This window comes from Scomber scombrus, chromosome 2 (assembly GCF_963691925.1).
Source record: "Scomber scombrus chromosome 2, fScoSco1.1, whole genome shotgun sequence".
NCBI classification, from domain to species: Eukaryota; Metazoa; Chordata; class Actinopteri; order Scombriformes; family Scombridae; genus Scomber; species Scomber scombrus.
The window spans coordinates 27904558-27923056 of NC_084971.1; the positions used below are offsets into that span (position 1 = coordinate 27904558).

At 40.0% G+C, this 18499-nt stretch overlaps 1 protein-coding gene across 1 annotated transcript in view; it reads right to left on the reverse strand.

Moving 5' to 3' along the window:
- The window catches only part of col5a3b (collagen, type V, alpha 3b), a 28114-nt gene extending 14882 nt beyond the window's left edge, over positions 1 to 13232 (reverse strand). Inside the window, exons 1-33 of the mRNA XM_062426291.1 lie at positions 13198 to 13232; positions 11096 to 11214; positions 10557 to 10724; positions 10358 to 10449; positions 9838 to 9959; positions 9417 to 9579; positions 8223 to 8345; positions 6986 to 7099; positions 6745 to 6873; positions 6568 to 6615; positions 5953 to 5994; positions 5712 to 5774; positions 5547 to 5621; positions 4913 to 4996; positions 4736 to 4792; positions 4517 to 4570; positions 4279 to 4332; positions 4057 to 4110; positions 3914 to 3967; positions 3775 to 3828; positions 3625 to 3669; positions 2825 to 2878; positions 2081 to 2125; positions 1949 to 2002; positions 1824 to 1868; positions 1695 to 1748; positions 1513 to 1557; positions 1205 to 1258; positions 779 to 823; positions 462 to 623; positions 308 to 361; positions 153 to 206; positions 15 to 59 (exon numbers count right to left, since the gene is read on the reverse strand). Of these exons, the coding sequence (XP_062282275.1) occupies positions 15 to 59; positions 153 to 206; positions 308 to 361; positions 462 to 623; positions 779 to 823; positions 1205 to 1258; positions 1513 to 1557; positions 1695 to 1748; positions 1824 to 1868; positions 1949 to 2002; positions 2081 to 2125; positions 2825 to 2878; positions 3625 to 3669; positions 3775 to 3828; positions 3914 to 3967; positions 4057 to 4110; positions 4279 to 4332; positions 4517 to 4570; positions 4736 to 4792; positions 4913 to 4996; positions 5547 to 5621; positions 5712 to 5774; positions 5953 to 5994; positions 6568 to 6615; positions 6745 to 6873; positions 6986 to 7099; positions 8223 to 8345; positions 9417 to 9579; positions 9838 to 9959; positions 10358 to 10449; positions 10557 to 10724; positions 11096 to 11214; positions 13198 to 13232 (2460 nt within the window). The remainder of the gene's footprint in view (positions 1 to 14; positions 60 to 152; positions 207 to 307; positions 362 to 461; positions 624 to 778; positions 824 to 1204; positions 1259 to 1512; positions 1558 to 1694; positions 1749 to 1823; positions 1869 to 1948; positions 2003 to 2080; positions 2126 to 2824; positions 2879 to 3624; positions 3670 to 3774; positions 3829 to 3913; positions 3968 to 4056; positions 4111 to 4278; positions 4333 to 4516; positions 4571 to 4735; positions 4793 to 4912; positions 4997 to 5546; positions 5622 to 5711; positions 5775 to 5952; positions 5995 to 6567; positions 6616 to 6744; positions 6874 to 6985; positions 7100 to 8222; positions 8346 to 9416; positions 9580 to 9837; positions 9960 to 10357; positions 10450 to 10556; positions 10725 to 11095; positions 11215 to 13197) is intronic.
- Positions 13233 to 18499: the final 5267 nt, after the last annotated feature.

Genomic DNA, 18499 nt, shown 5'->3' on the forward strand with positions numbered 1-18499 from the left:
GACACAGAACTCACATTTGGACCCCTCTGGCCTGCGGTTCCTGGTTGTCCTGCAGGACCCTGAAAAAGAGCACACAGTGAGACAGGGCATTACAGGGAAAAAGCATAATTTCCATAAATAACACCATCTTGATTTGAAACCCTTTTACTCACTTTCTTCCCTTTCTCTCCTGCACTTCCCAAGGAACCAGGGAAGCCATCAGAGCCCTGGGTAAGAGGCAGGCACACACATTCACTTCATATTACTAAAATATCTTCAACATCAAAAGTTTTTTATATTAATAAATTCAATCATTATTTTCTTTTACCTTTGGCCCCTGTCGACCTGGATATCCTGGCAGTCCGGGAACTCCAAGTTTCCCCTAAAAAAAGCAACAGTGTGACTCTTTTTGTATCAGTTCACCATTTACTGATATTTATTTTATCTTTTTTTACACTTTACATGCTAATTCAGCTCTGTACCTTTTCTCCAGAAGTGCCAGCAGAGCCAGTTTCCCCTTGAGGCCCCAACTGGCCTTTTGGCCCCTCAGGCCCATCTTCTCCTCGGCCACCTGTACCTCCATTGTCCCCAGTGTCCCCCTTCCCTCCCATCTCCCCCTTGGCTCCTGGAAAACCATCCTCTCCCTGCAGACAGACACAGAAAATCCAGTTTTATAGACAACATAAAAACGCAGGTGGTAGTGAAAACAGACAGCATACATACTGTAGTTTATATGTGGGGTAACACGATACATCCGTGATAAAACAGCCTGAATCTTTACGTTTTATGTCTCTCTCACCTTCTCGCCTTTGCTTCCCTTTAATCCCCTGATTCCATCTGCTCCCTGTCAAACAGGAAGAGAGACACAGCAAGAAAGGAAGTCAACAACTAATTAGAAGGAACAATATTACTCAGTATTCATGGCGTCTTCATGAGGTTGCACGCAGTTGCTTTGCTAATAAACCTGACTATTGGCCGTGTAAAACATAAACATCAGCTCACGACTTTGGCAAGACTCGGCTAGGCAGTGATGTGTGGGGATGAAGTACACTTTTTACAAGGCAAAGTGAAACACGTTAGTCTTCTACTATGCTAAACTGGGTTTCAAAAGATTTCCTAAAACAAAAGATGACCACAAAATTCATTTAATAAAACTCAAAACAGAACAGCAAGTCACAAGGTTTTGTACATTATTGCAAGAATGTTTTGAATTTGTGTTTCCTACCTTAACTCCCCGTTGTCCAGGGTATCCAACAGGCCCCTGCACTCCTGGAGGTCCCTACAAATTAACACACGCACACATTAAAGTAATTAACTAAGGAACTAATTAACACATAATATTTAGTTTGAAAAAATGCAAGTTGTTATTTTTATAGGGGTGATATGTGTCTGATTATTTCTTGGCTGGGAGCACTCTTGGCAGGTAATAAGTATAATTATTTCAGATGACTGACGCCTTATAGTTAACTGTAAAGAAAAGAAAAAAGAAACACAACACAACCTCAGACAAAGACACATTCATAAAGCACTCACCGCGAGTCCTTTTTCACCTGGAAATCCTTCTCTTCCGGGGTGACCCTGTTGACAAGAGGACATGTTGATATCAGCTGTTAGAGCATGTACTGTTATGTTAAGATAAGGATTAGGAGCTAGGTAATGCAGTATGTCAATAACAGTTCTCAGAAGCATATTAATAGAAACATGCATTTTCTTACAGTGGGCCCGTCGTTTCCAGGTAAGCCCTGCATCCCTTTCTTCCCTTGAGGCCCCTATGAGACAAAAAACAGTAGATCAATCAAGCCACCTGCACCCCAAGGTGTAAAATTCAACTGAAACTCTCTTACCTTCTCTCCTGGCAGCCCTACTAATCCCTGAGGACCAGGAAAACCCTGTAGGAGAGATTGGATGTTAGTATCGCCCCGTGTGCATTTACACTATTGTGTTGTTTTTGTGTATTTCTGCTTTGTACCAGTATTCCAGGGTTGCCTTGCTGACCAGGTGCTCCAACATCTCCTGGGGGTCCCTGTTACAAACAGGAAATGATGTCATGATAACTCATCTGTCATCAGGCTCTGCTATCTGATATCTTTGCTATACTCACATTGTTTCCCTTTGAACCTTGAACACCATCAATTCCCCGAATGCCCTGTGAGGAGAGAAAGGAAGACACACATCATATCTTCTCAATATGTGACTGCATCCTTTGTGGTTTTATATTTCCTGTCTGACTAAAGGGAAAAGACAAAAAAGTGGTGTGTATTTCAGTCTATCTTCAAGGTTATAGAAAATGTCCTGAGGCATGTTAGAGGAGAATAGTGGGGCAACAACCAAATGAAACTAAAAATGATCAGTCATTGGTCATGGCTATATTATCTCCAGGATTGAGCGATTTAACCTTAACCAAACAACAGCAAGCATTAATATGCAATTTAAACAAATGAACAAGTGCTTCGTCAGTCTGTTATCACATGCTAACAAGTGTTAACTTGTGTTACTACAACGTTATGCAACCTGGAAGGAAACCGCTTCAGGTGTTAGGATGTTATATTTGGCAGAGACAGTCAATGTCACAGCTGAGATGAAATATTACATTACATCATGTTAACAAATGAATAACAACCATAACATTATGATAAAGCATTCTCATGCAGCATCATTTGACAATGACACCACAGCTCGAGTTATGTAGGTGGGGAAAAAAGCCTAATTTTTGGTGCATGAATAAACACCCAGAGGTGAGATACTGTAGCAGCATAATTACTTGTATCTTGTGGGTTTTTTTTACTGTTGTAATGTGAATTAAGTGTGAATGTTTGTTTGTAGAAAGTGGAAAGCTGACACTCACAGGCTGGCCTAGGGGTCCAGCACGACCTCTGGGCCCATTCAGACCTCTGGAACCCTGAAATAAACATCACAGTTGAAATATATGCATGAAATATAATAACATGCAATTAAATGTGTGGCTGTTATACTTTTGTTTCTCAGATACTATGAGTGAGGACATTTTTAGAAAGTCTGAACATTTTGGCCAGTCCTTCTTTAAAGAGATGGTTCAAGATCAAGACTTGGTTTTAGGATTAAAGTTACATTTTGGGTTTAGATTTAAGGCTCGGGACTCTATTATGTCCATGAGAGAACCCATGAGTGTAAAAGTGTAGTATGTGCATATGTATTAGTCTTTTATAGGCTAAAAGAGATAATTAAACAGAAGGATAAATATATTTTGGACTCTGTGTGTGTGTGTTATTACATTTTAACCGTCACTTGTTAATAAAATGTAAGTGGATTTAAAGAGGTACTCCATGGATTTAATATTGCACATTCATAAAATTGGAGAACTCACAAGAGACAGATTAAAACAAGTATGGTCAAAATGTGTGCAGCAGAGGCTAAGTTATCCTTACCTTTAGCCCCTAGTATGGCTTACACTCCAAAAAATGATTGAGAACATTAATAATATAAATAATATAAATTAGATTTACAAGACTAAGAAATCCATGTCAATAAAACTCCACCATCCCAATTTGTGAAGGGTGCTTTCTGTCGTAAATTTGAAGTTTCAGGCTGAGATGTACCTCACATGACCAGTAAACTGACCAAGTAAAATATTTTTAATAAGTAATTTTTATATGTGTAAACACTCACAGCATCACCCGATTGTCCTCTTGGTCCAGGTGGCCCCTCAGAGCCCTGAACAAAACACATATTAAAAGACATATTACACACATTAAAAGCTACATACAGTAACACAGACCTGCGTCAAGATGAAAACCCACAACAAAAGTGACTCCTCACCTTTTCTCCTGGCTCTCCTAGAGGACCTGCACGACCTGGCTTCCCTCTTTCCCCCTGAGATAATACACACATGGAAGTTAGTAATTGGTCATTTATCTGCTTGACACTGCTCACTCACTGATTCAGTCAGCTCACTCACTTGATGTCCTTTGTTTCCAGGGAGACCTGGCAGTCCATCAAACCCTCTATCCCCCTGAGAGAAACACAGAGATTAGTTCATATTTTAAGATGACAAAGCAGTCAGTGGTGAATAGTGTGAGTGTGACACCAATTCTTCTTTACCTTTGATCCTGTCTCTCCTATTGCACCTCTTCCTCCATCTGTACCCGCTCGACCCTAATGAACGCACACACAAACAAGTTAGGCGTGATAGATTACTGAATGATATACCGTAATTTACTGAATTTATGATTCTATTTCACGGTTATTCTGTGGGATGAAGACATAATAATTGATTACGTGAGATGCATTTTATTGAGAAAAGAATGCAGCAAACAAGCTTACCCTTTTTCCAATTCGTCCGTTCTGACCCGGGATACCTGGCATGCCCGCTGGACCCTGGCGAGCAGGTGACAGTCGAGAGACGATGTTAGAAAATAGTAGTAGAGAAACAAAGAGATGTGTGAGATACGATGGTAAAGCCAAAGAGTCAAGCTAGTTCTCCAATGCTCTCCGGTGAGGTCTAGAGTTATCAAAAGGAGTGAGATGCTGAGTGTGTTGCTATGACAACCAGCTAACTTACCGGCGGCCCATTCTCTCCATTGGACCCCTTCAGCCCAGAGGGGCCTGGTGCACCCTGCGAAAAAAAACAACATTTCAGTTGCATTTAGATCCATTGTCTGTGTGTGTGTGTGTGTGTGTGTGTGTGTTCATGTGTGAATATACTGTAGGAATCTATCTTTAGACAGAATAAAAGCAACAACAACAACAACAACAAAAACTATAATGTGATCTCACTCACCAGTGGTCCAGGTCTTCCTCTGAGGCCGAGTGGCCCTGGAGGTCCCTTCATAGCCAGCTAGAGCAGGAAGAAGAAAGGAGAAGGAGGATGTAGACAGGAAATATTCATCTTCACCTAACTTCACTTCTGTATGTGTGTTTCAGCTGTGTGTCGATGAGGTTTCAGATGTTTCTGTACCTTTGTCTGCTGCAGGATAGCCTGAGCCTGCGCCTCCTGCGCTGAAACCACAGTACCTGTCTTTGGATCACCACCTGACTGAAACTAAACACACACACACACACACACACACACACACACACACACACACACACACACACACAATCACACACACACAAATACATCAATTCAAACTCATTACCCCACCCAGTGGCCAAAATGTGGCACTGCTACTGGACAAATGAGTGGGGAAGCAACACAAACACAGAAGCTTTTGTCACTAAATGGTTGGATGAGTATGGAAGTGAATCTTGCTATGGCCTTTACAGTCACCAGTAGTTTTCCAGAGATCAGTAAGGCAAAGTATCATGCTTGTGCCTCCTGGCCACAGAGAACTGATTTGACACGTAAATTGGATATCACAAATACATCTTGTAACACTCTAAAAAGCTACATTGCTTGGTTAACATTTGAATGTACAAAGTCAAACAAATTGTTAGTTTGTGTAGCAATCCTGAGCCAGCCCATTTCTCTGTTATGACATTCAAACATTTCCATGTTCCCCGAGGCTTCGTTAAGGGTTAATAGGGACAAATAACTGCCATAGCAACATTGCTGCCGCTCAAAAGGCCTAAAGCAAGTAACTTCATGTTACCGGGATGAGCATGATGTTTCCTGGAGGACCTGGTATCCCATCAGCTCCATTAAGACCTGGACGGCCTTGAGGGCCCTGAGAGGAGACAGAGGAGGACAGTAATGGAGAAATGCCAACTTGTGGTGGACTCAGTCATTCAGACAGCAAACAGAGAAGAGTCCTCACCAGCTCTCCAAGATCTCCTCGAGGTCCCACTGGTCCTGTGATTCCAGGAGGTCCTGGCTCTCCCTGCACACACATAGACAAAAACATAAACAGCCAGTTAAGACTGAGCCTCCATTTCAGAATTAAATAAAAGTCATCGCCAGTAGCACTTGTAATTTGCCACATGCAAAACAGATTATTTAACTGAAGATTGAGGGAATGTGTGTTTTAAGTCACATGTAATAGAGCAAAATTCACTAACCTCAGGTCCTGGAAGCCCGTGTGGTCCCACAATCTGTGTTCCCTGCAGACATTTCAAAGAAATTAACCTGTACCTCAGTGTAACCATACCAATGCCATTCAATACCTGAGTTTCTGTACTGCTGTCTTTTTGAGGCCAAAACCAGATAATAATGTATAGGCAGAGGTGTTTTGTTTAACATTAAAAAACACATAATATATACATCCAGGTTTGATAGGGATCTCCCCTTAAGTAGAGCAAGATAGCAAGATATGAACATTCAACAGTTTAAACTGTATTTGTATGTAAGTATGAGCAATATGGATATAATCATCTAACATTATATATTTAATGTTAGATGATTTCATTAAAATAACCCTCTTAATGTATCAGTGCTTAATATCTTAACACGTACAAGCAGCCATACAAGAACTTTATGCGAAAAAAATAAGAACTAGAAAATTAACTCTTGTTCGTGATTCATAGTGGTTATACATGATGGATGGATGGATGGATGGATGGATGGATGGATGGATGGATGGATGGATGGATGGATGGATGGAGGAAGGAATAAATAAACATGGTAAAAGCATTTTATCAAGTATATGTGTGTGTGTTTGTGTGCGTTTTCCTCACCACTCCCAAAACGGCTGGCTCTCCTTTCTCTCCTTTCTCTGGTATATCCTAATGACAATAGAGAGGTAGAGAGATATGAACAGTATGATTGCAGGTGAAAAAAGAAACTGTTCTCTGCAAAAGATTCATTCATCGTCTACTCCTGAATAAAATCTTGCATGATAGTTTGGATTGTACCTGTGTGTTAAGAGTGTGCTCGCGCTCTCTCTCTGCCGGTCCATAGCGCTCATCATATTCATCCTCATACTCATACTCGTTCCCCTGGTAGTAATCTGTTGTGTTGTCATAGTCTTCATACTCTACAATCTATCCAACACACACACACACATAAACAGACAAGTGAGAGACAGGAATAGAAGAAACACAAACACGGAAGAAGAGCCGAGCTCCTGCGGCTGCTCTTTCTGGTGAGTCTCACCTCGTACTCTGTGGCATTAGGACCTGCAGTCACCGTGGAGATGTCGTCAAAGAGGTCGCTGTAGTCAAACTCGTCAAACTCTTCAACTACATGTTTCTTAGGCGCTCTCTCCACCTGAACGCCATAAAAGAAATTGATGCATGATGTAAGAACGTGTAACTCGGTAGATTCTTGTTTATAGAGACGCAGAACTTACAAAAGGCTGCATACTGAGCTACCAGATGCACTTCCTCTACCATCACTGTCTGGCTAAGTGCTCTGCTACATGAAAAATATCATGAAAAAGCCAAGAAATACTTAGCATGGCACACACATGGTGTAGCTACAGTTGGTATTTATATTTTAGCTTCTTCCCTCTGGCTATTTTAGCATGACATATTCATCTGTGTGTCATTAGAATACACCAGAATATCTAAATTTCATGTTTCCTACTGGCTTCATCACTTCCACTGCACTTCTGGTGGTGACACAATAAAATAATTGAACACAGGAATCATGGAGTGTTTTGAGGTGTGAGCCAGATGATAAATCAAACAGCAGCAAGTGGAGGAGGATTTGAAGCTTTTCCAGGTTGTGAGGAGCACTGGCACAAAGAACCTGGCAAAGTGCACTGGACCAAAAAATGTGTTTTACCGCGAGGAGCGAGCGATACAGAGAAATAGAGAAAAAGATTAAAAGAAAGAGAGAGGTTGAGATACTGGTATCTTTTTTATGATTTATAACTTTATTTTGAAATGTGAAATGGACATATTGAGCGTATGTGTGTGTATGGGTGTATGTGTATATGTGTGTGAGAGAAAGAAAGAAAGACAGAGAGATATACATTTGATTCAATCCAGACATGCATATATTTGTGTCAGCAGCCAAATTGCTGGCTTAAACGCCACAGATCTTGGATTTGTGTAAATATATGACTGACTCATTAAACCATTCATCTTTTTTTGTCATATCTGCCTTTTAAACTATTCATAAATAATAATTGTAATGTTGTACTTGGCTACTTGTAATGTTTTTCCTTTTACAATAGAAACCTTGGAGGCTCCTTCACTTCTTAAATGACAGTCTGGATTTACAACATTTACCACCTGATATGCCTTGCGGTGTATGTTATGTGTGGAATGGCCTGTTAGACCGAACTTTATCTAAGAGGCTGACATGCTTTGCTCCTGTAGTCTTCATGTTAACATGTTCAGCTCTCTCTCCGCCCTCTCTGATTGGCTGTTAGAAGGGGACTTACTTCCACAGCCTCTGTTAATATGCTGTCGTAGGGCAGAGGTGCGTCACAGTCTGGGATGAAGTCCTGACAGTACGTCTCTGCTGCTCTGGGGTCATCGACAATCAAAAGCTGCTGGATTTCTCCCTGCGTCACAAAAACACAGACAAACAAAACAGTGAGAATTTGTGACTCTACATTAGTGAAACCATATGATCACCATGAACACAAATTAAGTGTCGCCTCAGATTAGGAATGTCATTAATGGCCCTGACAATATGTCATTAATTACATGAATGACATGTCATATGCATCTGTCTCCCTGTCTCTTTCTATCTTTGACAGTATGTGTTCATTTAGTCAGATCAAAGTGGCTTAACAGACTGTTTTTATCGTCGCTCTGCAGTTAATCGTCTCCAGGGCTGTAGTCTCAAATGGTGCCATTACATTAAGCCCGGAGACAGACAAAAACTCTTTTCTCCCTTCCTGTCTATTTTACACATACGCACACATTCACACACATGGAAGATAGCCCAAACCAAACACATGCTGGGAGATGTGCAGTTAAACAGATGGACCACCTGACACAGAAAACAAAGGTCAAGGTTCACACTTCAAGATCTGTCAAAGTGACCTCACCTCACTGCAGACATGAAGAAACAGAACTCATAAAAGTCTACAAAGCTACAGATTTGGGGAGGATTTTTCCAGTGCTTATCTTGAATAATGGTCAGGATATTGCGACTTTAAGTACAGTATGCATTTGCTACCGATGAGCTCAGCATATAAATATTCATGCTTTAAGGCATTAACTTGTCCATTTATTTGTCAAGAGCATGCATTTAAATCCTCAGGGCACTCAGGGGTTGGAGGAGTTGAAAAACTGCAGTACAACCTCTCCACCACAGGAGGGCAGTGTAGGGAGCTGAGCCTTAATGTGTATCCATTTGTTACCATTTCATGGATAAATCAAACAAGCAGCAACAAGCAGAGACACTTCCGAACCACACACAAAGAGACTATTGTGTTCTTATTCTTTGGGTTTTCAGTATTTTTATTTTAACCAAAGCCACATTTGACACTGAATGGTTTGGAAGTGTGGATCCTATCTCTCTTTCACGTCCATTTAGTTAATCTTCTGCTCTAAATCCACTCTTAAACATAACATCCTCTGACAAACAAACACTCACATACATATAAACAGATGTACGTTCCCACCTCAAAAACATAGTCATCCAGCAGGCGCGTTCCAAACACGGTGACCCCTTCAATGCTGACCTGGGGGTCAGGACCTCTGAGCAGTTCTAGGGTGTCCAGCTTGACACAGTCCAGGTAGAGAGTGACTGACTCACCCTCCACACTGTACGCCACTCTGTGCCACCTGGCAGTGAGAAGAGAGGGTTTATTTTTTTCCCCAAGCATTGTTGTGTCTCAGTGTTTTAATTATCACACAACAGCTGTCCATAATTTAAAGTGTTTATCATGTGCCTGTGTGTGTGTGTGTGTGTGTGTGTGTGTGTGTGTGTGTGTGTGTGTGTGTGTGTGTGTGTGTGTGTGTGTGTGTGTGTGTGTGTGTGTGTGTGTGTGTGTGTGTGTGTGTGTGTGTGTGTGTGTGTGTGTGTGTGTGTGTATTACCCACTTTCCATCAGCCAGATTGACCTTTTTAAAGGTAGGGTAGAGTTCTGGAGGAGGCAGACCCTCGTGGTCTTCATACAGGAAGACAGGAGAACGGCCAATCTCTATGCCCAGCTGTTGTGTGCCCTGAGACACAGAGAGACACAGAGGTCAAGAGAAAAGAGGGTCACAAACAGAGTGATGAAGGGACAAAAGCGATAAGGTGACACATTCCAATCAGCATCCTGGCTAGGCAGTAGTTGCTGGTGTATGTGAATGGAAATCAATATTCACGTAAAATAAGGACACTTAAAGACTTGTTGACCCCAGTAGGGAATGCAGCTCAGCTCTCGAGAACAGTTAGCAGCTTAGTATGGTGGATATTTAGCTTAGTTATCTGATTAAAGGAATGGATGGTAATGAAAATGTGTGGTAGATGCAGTAAAAAGACTAATTTGTCCAAGTTACAAACAGCAGAGTGGTTGAATAAACACACAGCATGAGTTTAGGATGGTGTAGCCGTGATGTGCAGTCGTGATGCATACCTGCGAGTCATACAAGGAGAGGAGAAAGGTCTGCGAGCCCTTCACAGCTCTAACTGTTGTCATCACAGAGAAATCCAATGGGAAATGCGAATCTGGAGGGGATGCATACATATAAATCAGGGCACAAGCTCTGAGTGAGAAAACATTCACTCAAAAACACAAGAACACACACAGTGATGCAGAGACTCTCTTTATTTACCAGGGAAAAGCTGCTTGGTTGGAACACTCAGTTGAATCTTCTTGTCGATCTTAAAGGAGAGGTCCGTCTCCTCTCTGCCCTTCCTGCTGGTGCACAGTCCTGCCTCCAATGACACACCCTCCATGCTCTCTGACAGCTCCAAGACCTTCAGGATATCAACGGGACTGGCTGCAAAACGACAAGACACACTATGACTGAGAGGATTGGTGGATTGATGAGATTAATGAGATAATTAGAGATTTTTAATGAAGGTGTTCACCGGCCAGCACCTTTATTTGTGTGTACCGAGCACTTAATTCAAGGTTTAAGCTGTTGAAAGTACATAAAGTCAAGTTCATATCCCTTTCAGGTCCAAAAGTGACCATCTGATCCTGTACAGGTCTACCAACAATCACACATCAGCAAGCACAGTTGTTTACTCCGCTTCAAGCAGCAAGCAGCAGAAGTTTGTGATGGTCAAACTTAAATTGCAGCAACAAATATTGGTATAATCAGTGCTTGCTTGTGGCAATTATATCTTCATTTTCTGCTGCTGTTGCCACTGAGCTTGCTGCTTCCCATTTTAATAGAGCCTTCAGTCAACACAGCCTCTGTGGCATCCTCTCTCAGTCTCAGCTCTAAACAGAGCCTGTGGGAGTGTGGGAGCACCTGGATAAACCTAACAGAGGTGGTTATCCTTTGTTATGAAAGAGAAAACACAGAAAGAAGCACTCACTCAACATGTTTATCATCACTTTTCAAACAGCAGCCAGAAGAGAAATAACAGACATTTAGAAATCTACGAGCAAAAGCATGTTTTGAGTTGTCTGTTAAAGACTTTGCTGGTCTGAGATAATCAAATAAAGGAAGGGAGTGCTTTCAATAGTTTTGGCCTGCCCACTGACAACATATGACTTTATCTTTGACTGAGGGATATACCAACAAGGGGAAACTGAGTAGAACTAAAGCTTTAAGAGTTGCAGTAGTTAAAGTAACATTCAACATTCAGAACATTCAAAACTATTTTGGAGTTGTCCTATGAATTGTTCTTAAAGCTGTGCTAATCAATATTGTTTACAGTAAAAGTAGTTTGGTCAAGTTACAACAGCACAATCAAGGAATTTCCCCTGGCAATAGTACAAATACACAAACAAAGTGACAGATTCCTATAAATACACAAAAGTGTGCTTTTTTCGGCGATGTTACTCAAAGTTGTGGGTGATTTTGACCCTATTGTTAAGCTACAACAAACTACAACAAAGCCAAAACAAACTAATGAAATACTTCATCAGTCAGACCATCTGCTCTCTCCCTCTCTGCCGCTCTATCTTTGTAGGACACATACTTGTTGCAGAATCTTGGTATAATCACATGAGAATGCCCCATTTGGCAGTAAAACATACAACAGTCCGCATCACAAAACAAAGACTAATACCACAGGGCAATAAACAATACATGTGTTCTGACAATGATTCAGCCATACAGCTACAAGCAGACGCAAAGAAACACACAAAGTAAAAAGAGACATTTGGAATTTAAAAGATGTGGCTGGAAACTGTAGCTGAAACCGAAATGCATAACATATGCACACAGTCCTTCCCCTGAGCGGTGTGGACATGATGGTCGCAAAGCTCTGTTAGATGGACTAAGCAGAAAAAGATGGGATGTGAAGGAGGAGACTCGGCGAGAGACGGGAGAGAAATGTGTAACACGTTAAAAGGGAGAAGGGAAAGAAGCGGGTAAAAAGAGGGAAAATAGATGAAATAATAGATTGTAGGGGAGAGGAGGGCATGCCTCTACTGGCGTGGCTCCCTTTCACATGTATTTCTGAGGCTTACGTAAACCCTACATCTGCCTTGTACCTTTGAACACACACACACGTGTCCATGTGTATGCACATGAGAAGTTGGCATAATGCCTATGTCTGAACGCCAGATGTATTTGTTGCCCGATTTTTTCAGTTTGTCCAGCTGTTTGTCTATCTGCCTACTGGCTCTCTATAAGCTTGTAATTCTGCCTTTCATGTGCTTGGCATTGTATTATTTACTGATATAACTTTTATTGTGCTATTAAACTCCTAATGATATGATGCCCAACTCATACTGTAAAAAAAAAAAAAATTGAAATATTTTTTTTTAATTATTGTATTTTTTGCTTTACTGGCTGAGAAACATCTTCAGCTTCAGTGTATGACATCAAGCTCAACACAAATATGAGTGACCAAAAAATAGAAACATAAATAACATAATACAGTCTAAAAAGTCTAATTAACTTTCTTATGGTAAAGGGTTACGTTTTTATTGAGACTTCATCTGGGATTGTTTTTGGTACAGATGGAAGCTGCATTTTTGAGTATTGTTGCATTGTTGCATTATATTGAAAGGTGTTTTAATATTTTGTGCAATTCAGTAACAGAGGAGCAAAAATATTAGAATAGCTGCAGCAATATAGTGCAATCCAATTTATAACACATTATGACTATCATTTCATTAGGTTTTAGATTAAAAGTGGGGAATTATAAATGTATAAAATAGGTTTTAAAGAAATTTAGTGCAGTATTTCATTGTCATAGCAGCTTAAAGGTGCCTTGTGTAGTGTATTAGCAACTGAAAATAAGAATTATTGTATTTTTGTTACCTTAGAATGAACCCTCTATATCTACACAGGCAGCGGGTCCTCTTCCTCGGAGGCCACCATGTTACACAGCCATTTTTCTACATTAGCCCAGAGCGGACAAACCAAACATTAGCTGGGCAGTTTCTCCCACACGCTTAGAAGTGAAGGGTGGTTAGGGGGAGGGAGTTCAGTTTAAAGGAATAGTTTGACATGTTAGAAAATACAATTTTTTGCAGAGAATAACATGAAAAAGAAGATTGATACCACTCTCATGTCTTTACGCTAAATACAAGGCTAGGGCCAGGACACCATTAGCTTAGTTTGGCATAAAGACTGTAAATAGAGGAAAACCTTTCAAGCTCACTACTTGTTACACATGTTACATTCTGTTTGTTTATTGTGTAAGTGAAAAAACATCAGAAAGAGAGAGAGAGAGAGGTTATGGGCTGAATTATTTCTTGGCCAGGCGCAGCGGAGAGCCACGTTAGCATTTTCTCCCTGATTCCAACGTCAATGCTAAGCTAAACTAAATGACTGCTGGCTGTAGCTGCAAGAATGTGAACCCAGAATTACTCCTTTAAAACCCTCCCACCCATATTATTCTGTATCAGAGGTGCAGATGTCTTTCCCAGTAAATACATTTAGACTGAGTACTAACTGTTTATCAGTCCATATGCACAGATTGCTAAACTGTGTACACAATTCATTCATCTGCGTGCTTTGTTTAAAAATATGAGAGCATAAATTTCCATTGTATGTTTTCTTGTGCTCTATGACCCCTGGGGGGCTCTGTAGAATTGCATTACAACATACAGGGGATTTATATTTCTGGTCAAATGTTAACATGACTAGCTGGTAACAGGCTCTTCCTGAAGCTATTTAGGCTACAAGGTACCTGCTGGTGTTCACACACGCTGGACCCATAGTCAGACAGAAGGTGACTGCTCCTGACACCATAAGCAGTGTGTACAAGAAAAAGGGGTTTCAGTCACTCATACCGAGAAATGATCGGCAGGGTTGACATGTGAATGCAGTAGAGAACAAGATGAGACATGGACGCTTTGCTCTTATTCTACCTGATGATGTTTCCTTGTGCTGTTGATTCATGAGTATGTGCAAGATCAAAACAACATGAACATGATGCACACATACACACACACACACTCATGCACACACACACACACATACACACAAGCGCACAAGCTCACACACACATGTGCGCACACACACACACAGACACACACACACACACACACACACAGTGCGTATACGGTGTTGTGCATACACAACGAGGTGTTCTGGTCTTCATCAGTTGCTGCAGTTATCCCGAGGGGCACCATGATCAACATGCACACACATGCAGAGTATGTCCAATGTAAGCCTCTACATAAAGCAGAGCAGCTATAGTTTGAACAGACAGAGCCACAACAAGAATGAAGTATTCAACAATAAAGCTGAGAGAGACTAGATAGATAGATAGATAGATAGATAGATAGATAGATAGATAGATAGATAGATAGATAGATAGATAGATAGATAGATAGATAGATAGATAGATAGATAGATAGATAGATAGATAGATAGATAGACATATAGATAGATAGATAGGTAGATAGATAGATAGATAGATAGATAGATAGATAGATATATAGATAGATAGATAGATAGATAGATAGATAGATAGATAGATAGATAGATAGATAGATAGATAGATAGATAGATAGATAGATAGATAGATAGATAGATAGATAGATAGATAAAAGTAAGACCCAAATTATAATAAATCATAATTAAATTGCTAACTCTCAGCTTTAAGGATAGGTTCATTCATATTAGATAAAGAGTGCAGGATTTGCTGCCATTTTTATAAATAGTCCCCAAAGTTTAGAACAATGCAGCAGGTCAATGATCTTATAAGTATAGACGAGTTAACCGAAAGGTTTTGATGACCAAGCAGTAAAATGATTCTGCTTGGCCAAGTCAGTCCAACCCATTAGACATGATGACTTAATTCTAGGTTATATTCAAGTGGCAATCATTTTTATATTACCAATGGATCATATGTATATGGAAGCTGCCACTTCACTCATGCAAACAGAATTATCTTAATTACCTGACTGCTTTTTCTCTCTATGGAGCTTTATACCATATTTCAGTTCATTGTTTTGGCTTTACAGACAGCAAATTTCACTGTGAATGCTCCCCTCAGCATTGTTTTTGGCTGTGGCAGGCAGGTGTTTGATCTAAAAGCCTACTGTACACTACTTGTCCAAACATGGTGAACATTGTGGAGCATTTAGCAGGTATTTCCCTCATGAATTGGTAGAGAACAAAAGCAGAGCTAAGAAAAGAATGAATAGTGGACTTAGATTTCCTAGGCAGCCAGAAACATGACTCAGAGTGAATACTGATGTTGTATTGACAGGATGTGTAAACATGCAGCTGTTTGCTAGCAACAGACAACATTAGTGTTGTGTTGAAGGCTTGTTCTGCTGAACCGAAGTGGCCAAAAATTTAGTAAATTAAGGTTTTACTTGTCCAGTTACTGTTTGTGTCCTACACTGATCATCTTAAAAAGCTAAAAAGCAGCACCTTAACCTTATTTATCATTGTTTCATGTCACATCCAATGTGCTGGACATCAGCCAAGGAGACACCACTTTGTGACGGCATATTTGATATATAGATTCATAGATAGCACACAAGTAAATGGAGCAGTGAAGTAGACTCACAGACAAAAACAACACTCTCACCAACACACACAGACATCTTAACAGGCACCATATTGGAAAGACTATGTATTTTCTGGAAACCAGATGTGTGTGTATGTGTGTGCTTGTGTGTGAAGACTTTTTTGTGTACATGTGTGGTTGTACGTGTGTTTGTGATTAGGCTGTCATTATCTGAGTAATGAAGAAGAAAGCTGTAACATGCCTTTTTCAGAAACAAGAACTAATGTTTCGTCAAGCCTCCCACACACCGACACATCCACACACACACAGTACACAAGGGTTAAAATCTCCCACAGAGTATTTGCCCCCAGGAGCCTGTTATTACAGTCCTTACCTCTTTTACTCTTTTCTCCTGCTCACTCTCTCTTTATGACACTTTTTTTCAAAGGTCTCTTTCTCTCACTCTCTCTCTCTCAAACATCTGACATGACTCTCCTTGGAGACTAAACCAAGCGAATAATAAAAAGAGGGAGATGAAAAGCAGAGCGAGGATGAGACAAGAAGGAGTGAAAGAGCAAAGAGGGAAGAATAGGATGGAGGGACCATATGTTTTCTTTCCTCCCAGTTCAGCTGCCTCAAGAAACACACTGGACAGTCTCTCCTGCTGTCAGATTCACACACACACATTAACTTAGATGAATCCTTAATATCAGCAACAGAGGAAGAGAATAAGAAGCGTGGATACTGACAGACATGTGCTCTTTATTTCCCTCTAGGAATCTGTGGCACTCGTGTGGAAATCGCAGCTCACCTCAAGTCTCAACATCTCAGTCGTAATCTTTTCTCCTCTTGATCCAAAGGAAAGATAGACAGCTTCACATACATTCCAACAAAGCTACTCTTCCTCTAAAACACAGATCAAAGACTACGTCAATATTTGTCAGTCAGAGGGCTCCAAAACTTCTCGGACAGATTCACGTTGCTTTTTGTGGCTGTGTGCTCTGTTATTTTTGGATGTTGCATCATACAGTGACTTTGATTTTTTGAGATCTAAGAGTGAGCATATTTTCAGACATAAAAGACAATTATAGCACACTGACCTACTACGTCGAGGTGCAAAGTATGATCATTGTCATCTCCATTTTAATTGTGCTTCATCTTTTTTTTGTTCTGAATTACATGTCATAACAACATATTTGAACCAAAGCAAATCAATGCATGATTTTATAGATATACATGAAGTTTAAAGTTTACTAGCCAGCCAATCGTGCATCAAATGCTGACTTTACTTGAGCATTGAAGTTGGGTTTATCATATAGAGAGCAGATCTGGTTGGTTTTCACTGATTGCAAGCTCATTATCATGCAAACAGCCAATCACAAGCTGCAAAGATGTATCTCAGATATTATAAATTTTCATGCTTGTAGTGGATGATGATAATGATCTTAGATATTTTTTGTGGCTGGCAAAAGAGTTAATGTCTTGCTACACCATGATGTGTCTGATTTAAAATAAAACAGTACAGATTGTTAAATAATCATTTGAAACACTGAGAATCACCAGTCATAAAATAAAAAACTGACACAAAAGCCAGATGGTTCTTTTGCTTACTTCAAGAAACAATCAAAGAAATAATCAAAGAACCACTTGCACCCATTCACAATCCAGTTAAAATGACAGTACATCAAATTTTGCTGCCAGGAGCCATTTATTGGTCAGTGGCTTCCACTTCATGACAAGCTGAAAAACATCCAGTTTGTGGTTAATTTAAGACAATTTGTGTGTTATTAGTTAACTGATTACCACATCTAAACATTTATGATTTATATGTTTTGCTCTGTTCCCACTAATGGGTTTTGTTTATGACCTGAATAATGTGGGATGGCTTTATGACTAAGCAGAGAAAAACTATTTGTGGTAAACTGGTAAACATTGGCAAAAGTAAAATACTGATCTGATGATGGTGTGAGATAAAACAAGTGAGTCATTGTATTGTTGCATCAATGTTTTGCTTCTTACTGTTGCTCTCAATCTCAATGTGTGCATGCTGATTCTGTTGGTTCTGTATCATTTTGGTGTATTATTGTCTTTATTTTTATTTCTTAACCTGACCCTTTATTGGTTGTACAACATCTTGCCCATTACTGCAACTGAATATACGTTAGATGGCTAATACTGGCACATTAATAGAAATATTGATTATTGTGCATTGTCCTTCTAAATAAAGAAATTAAATGAATGGATACCCAAAACTGTCGCACTTCATCATTACGGGAGCAGAAATATACCAAATTAATTCATCAATAATTGTTGAGGCATTCAAAACACACAAAAAAGTCTAAAGTGCTCTTGGTCCATGATCTTATTACTGTTAAAATTGGTAAATTGTTAAAAGGAGTTTATTTAGGAGGTTGTTTGGTGCTCATGGGTTACAAACTCTTGCATATCACAGCATACACATACAGCTCTACTATTTCCATTCAAACATATGTTAGGCATCCTAACACACACTGTGAACAAAAACATTAAGGCCACTGAATCATAAAAGTACAATGATAAAGCACCGTTATCCACATATTTTCATGAGCTCAAATTTCCTGGCTTCATATCATTACCAGATTGTTGCCTTCATACAGTCCATAGAGCTCTGTCTGACCTAAAAACTGCATCTAAACAA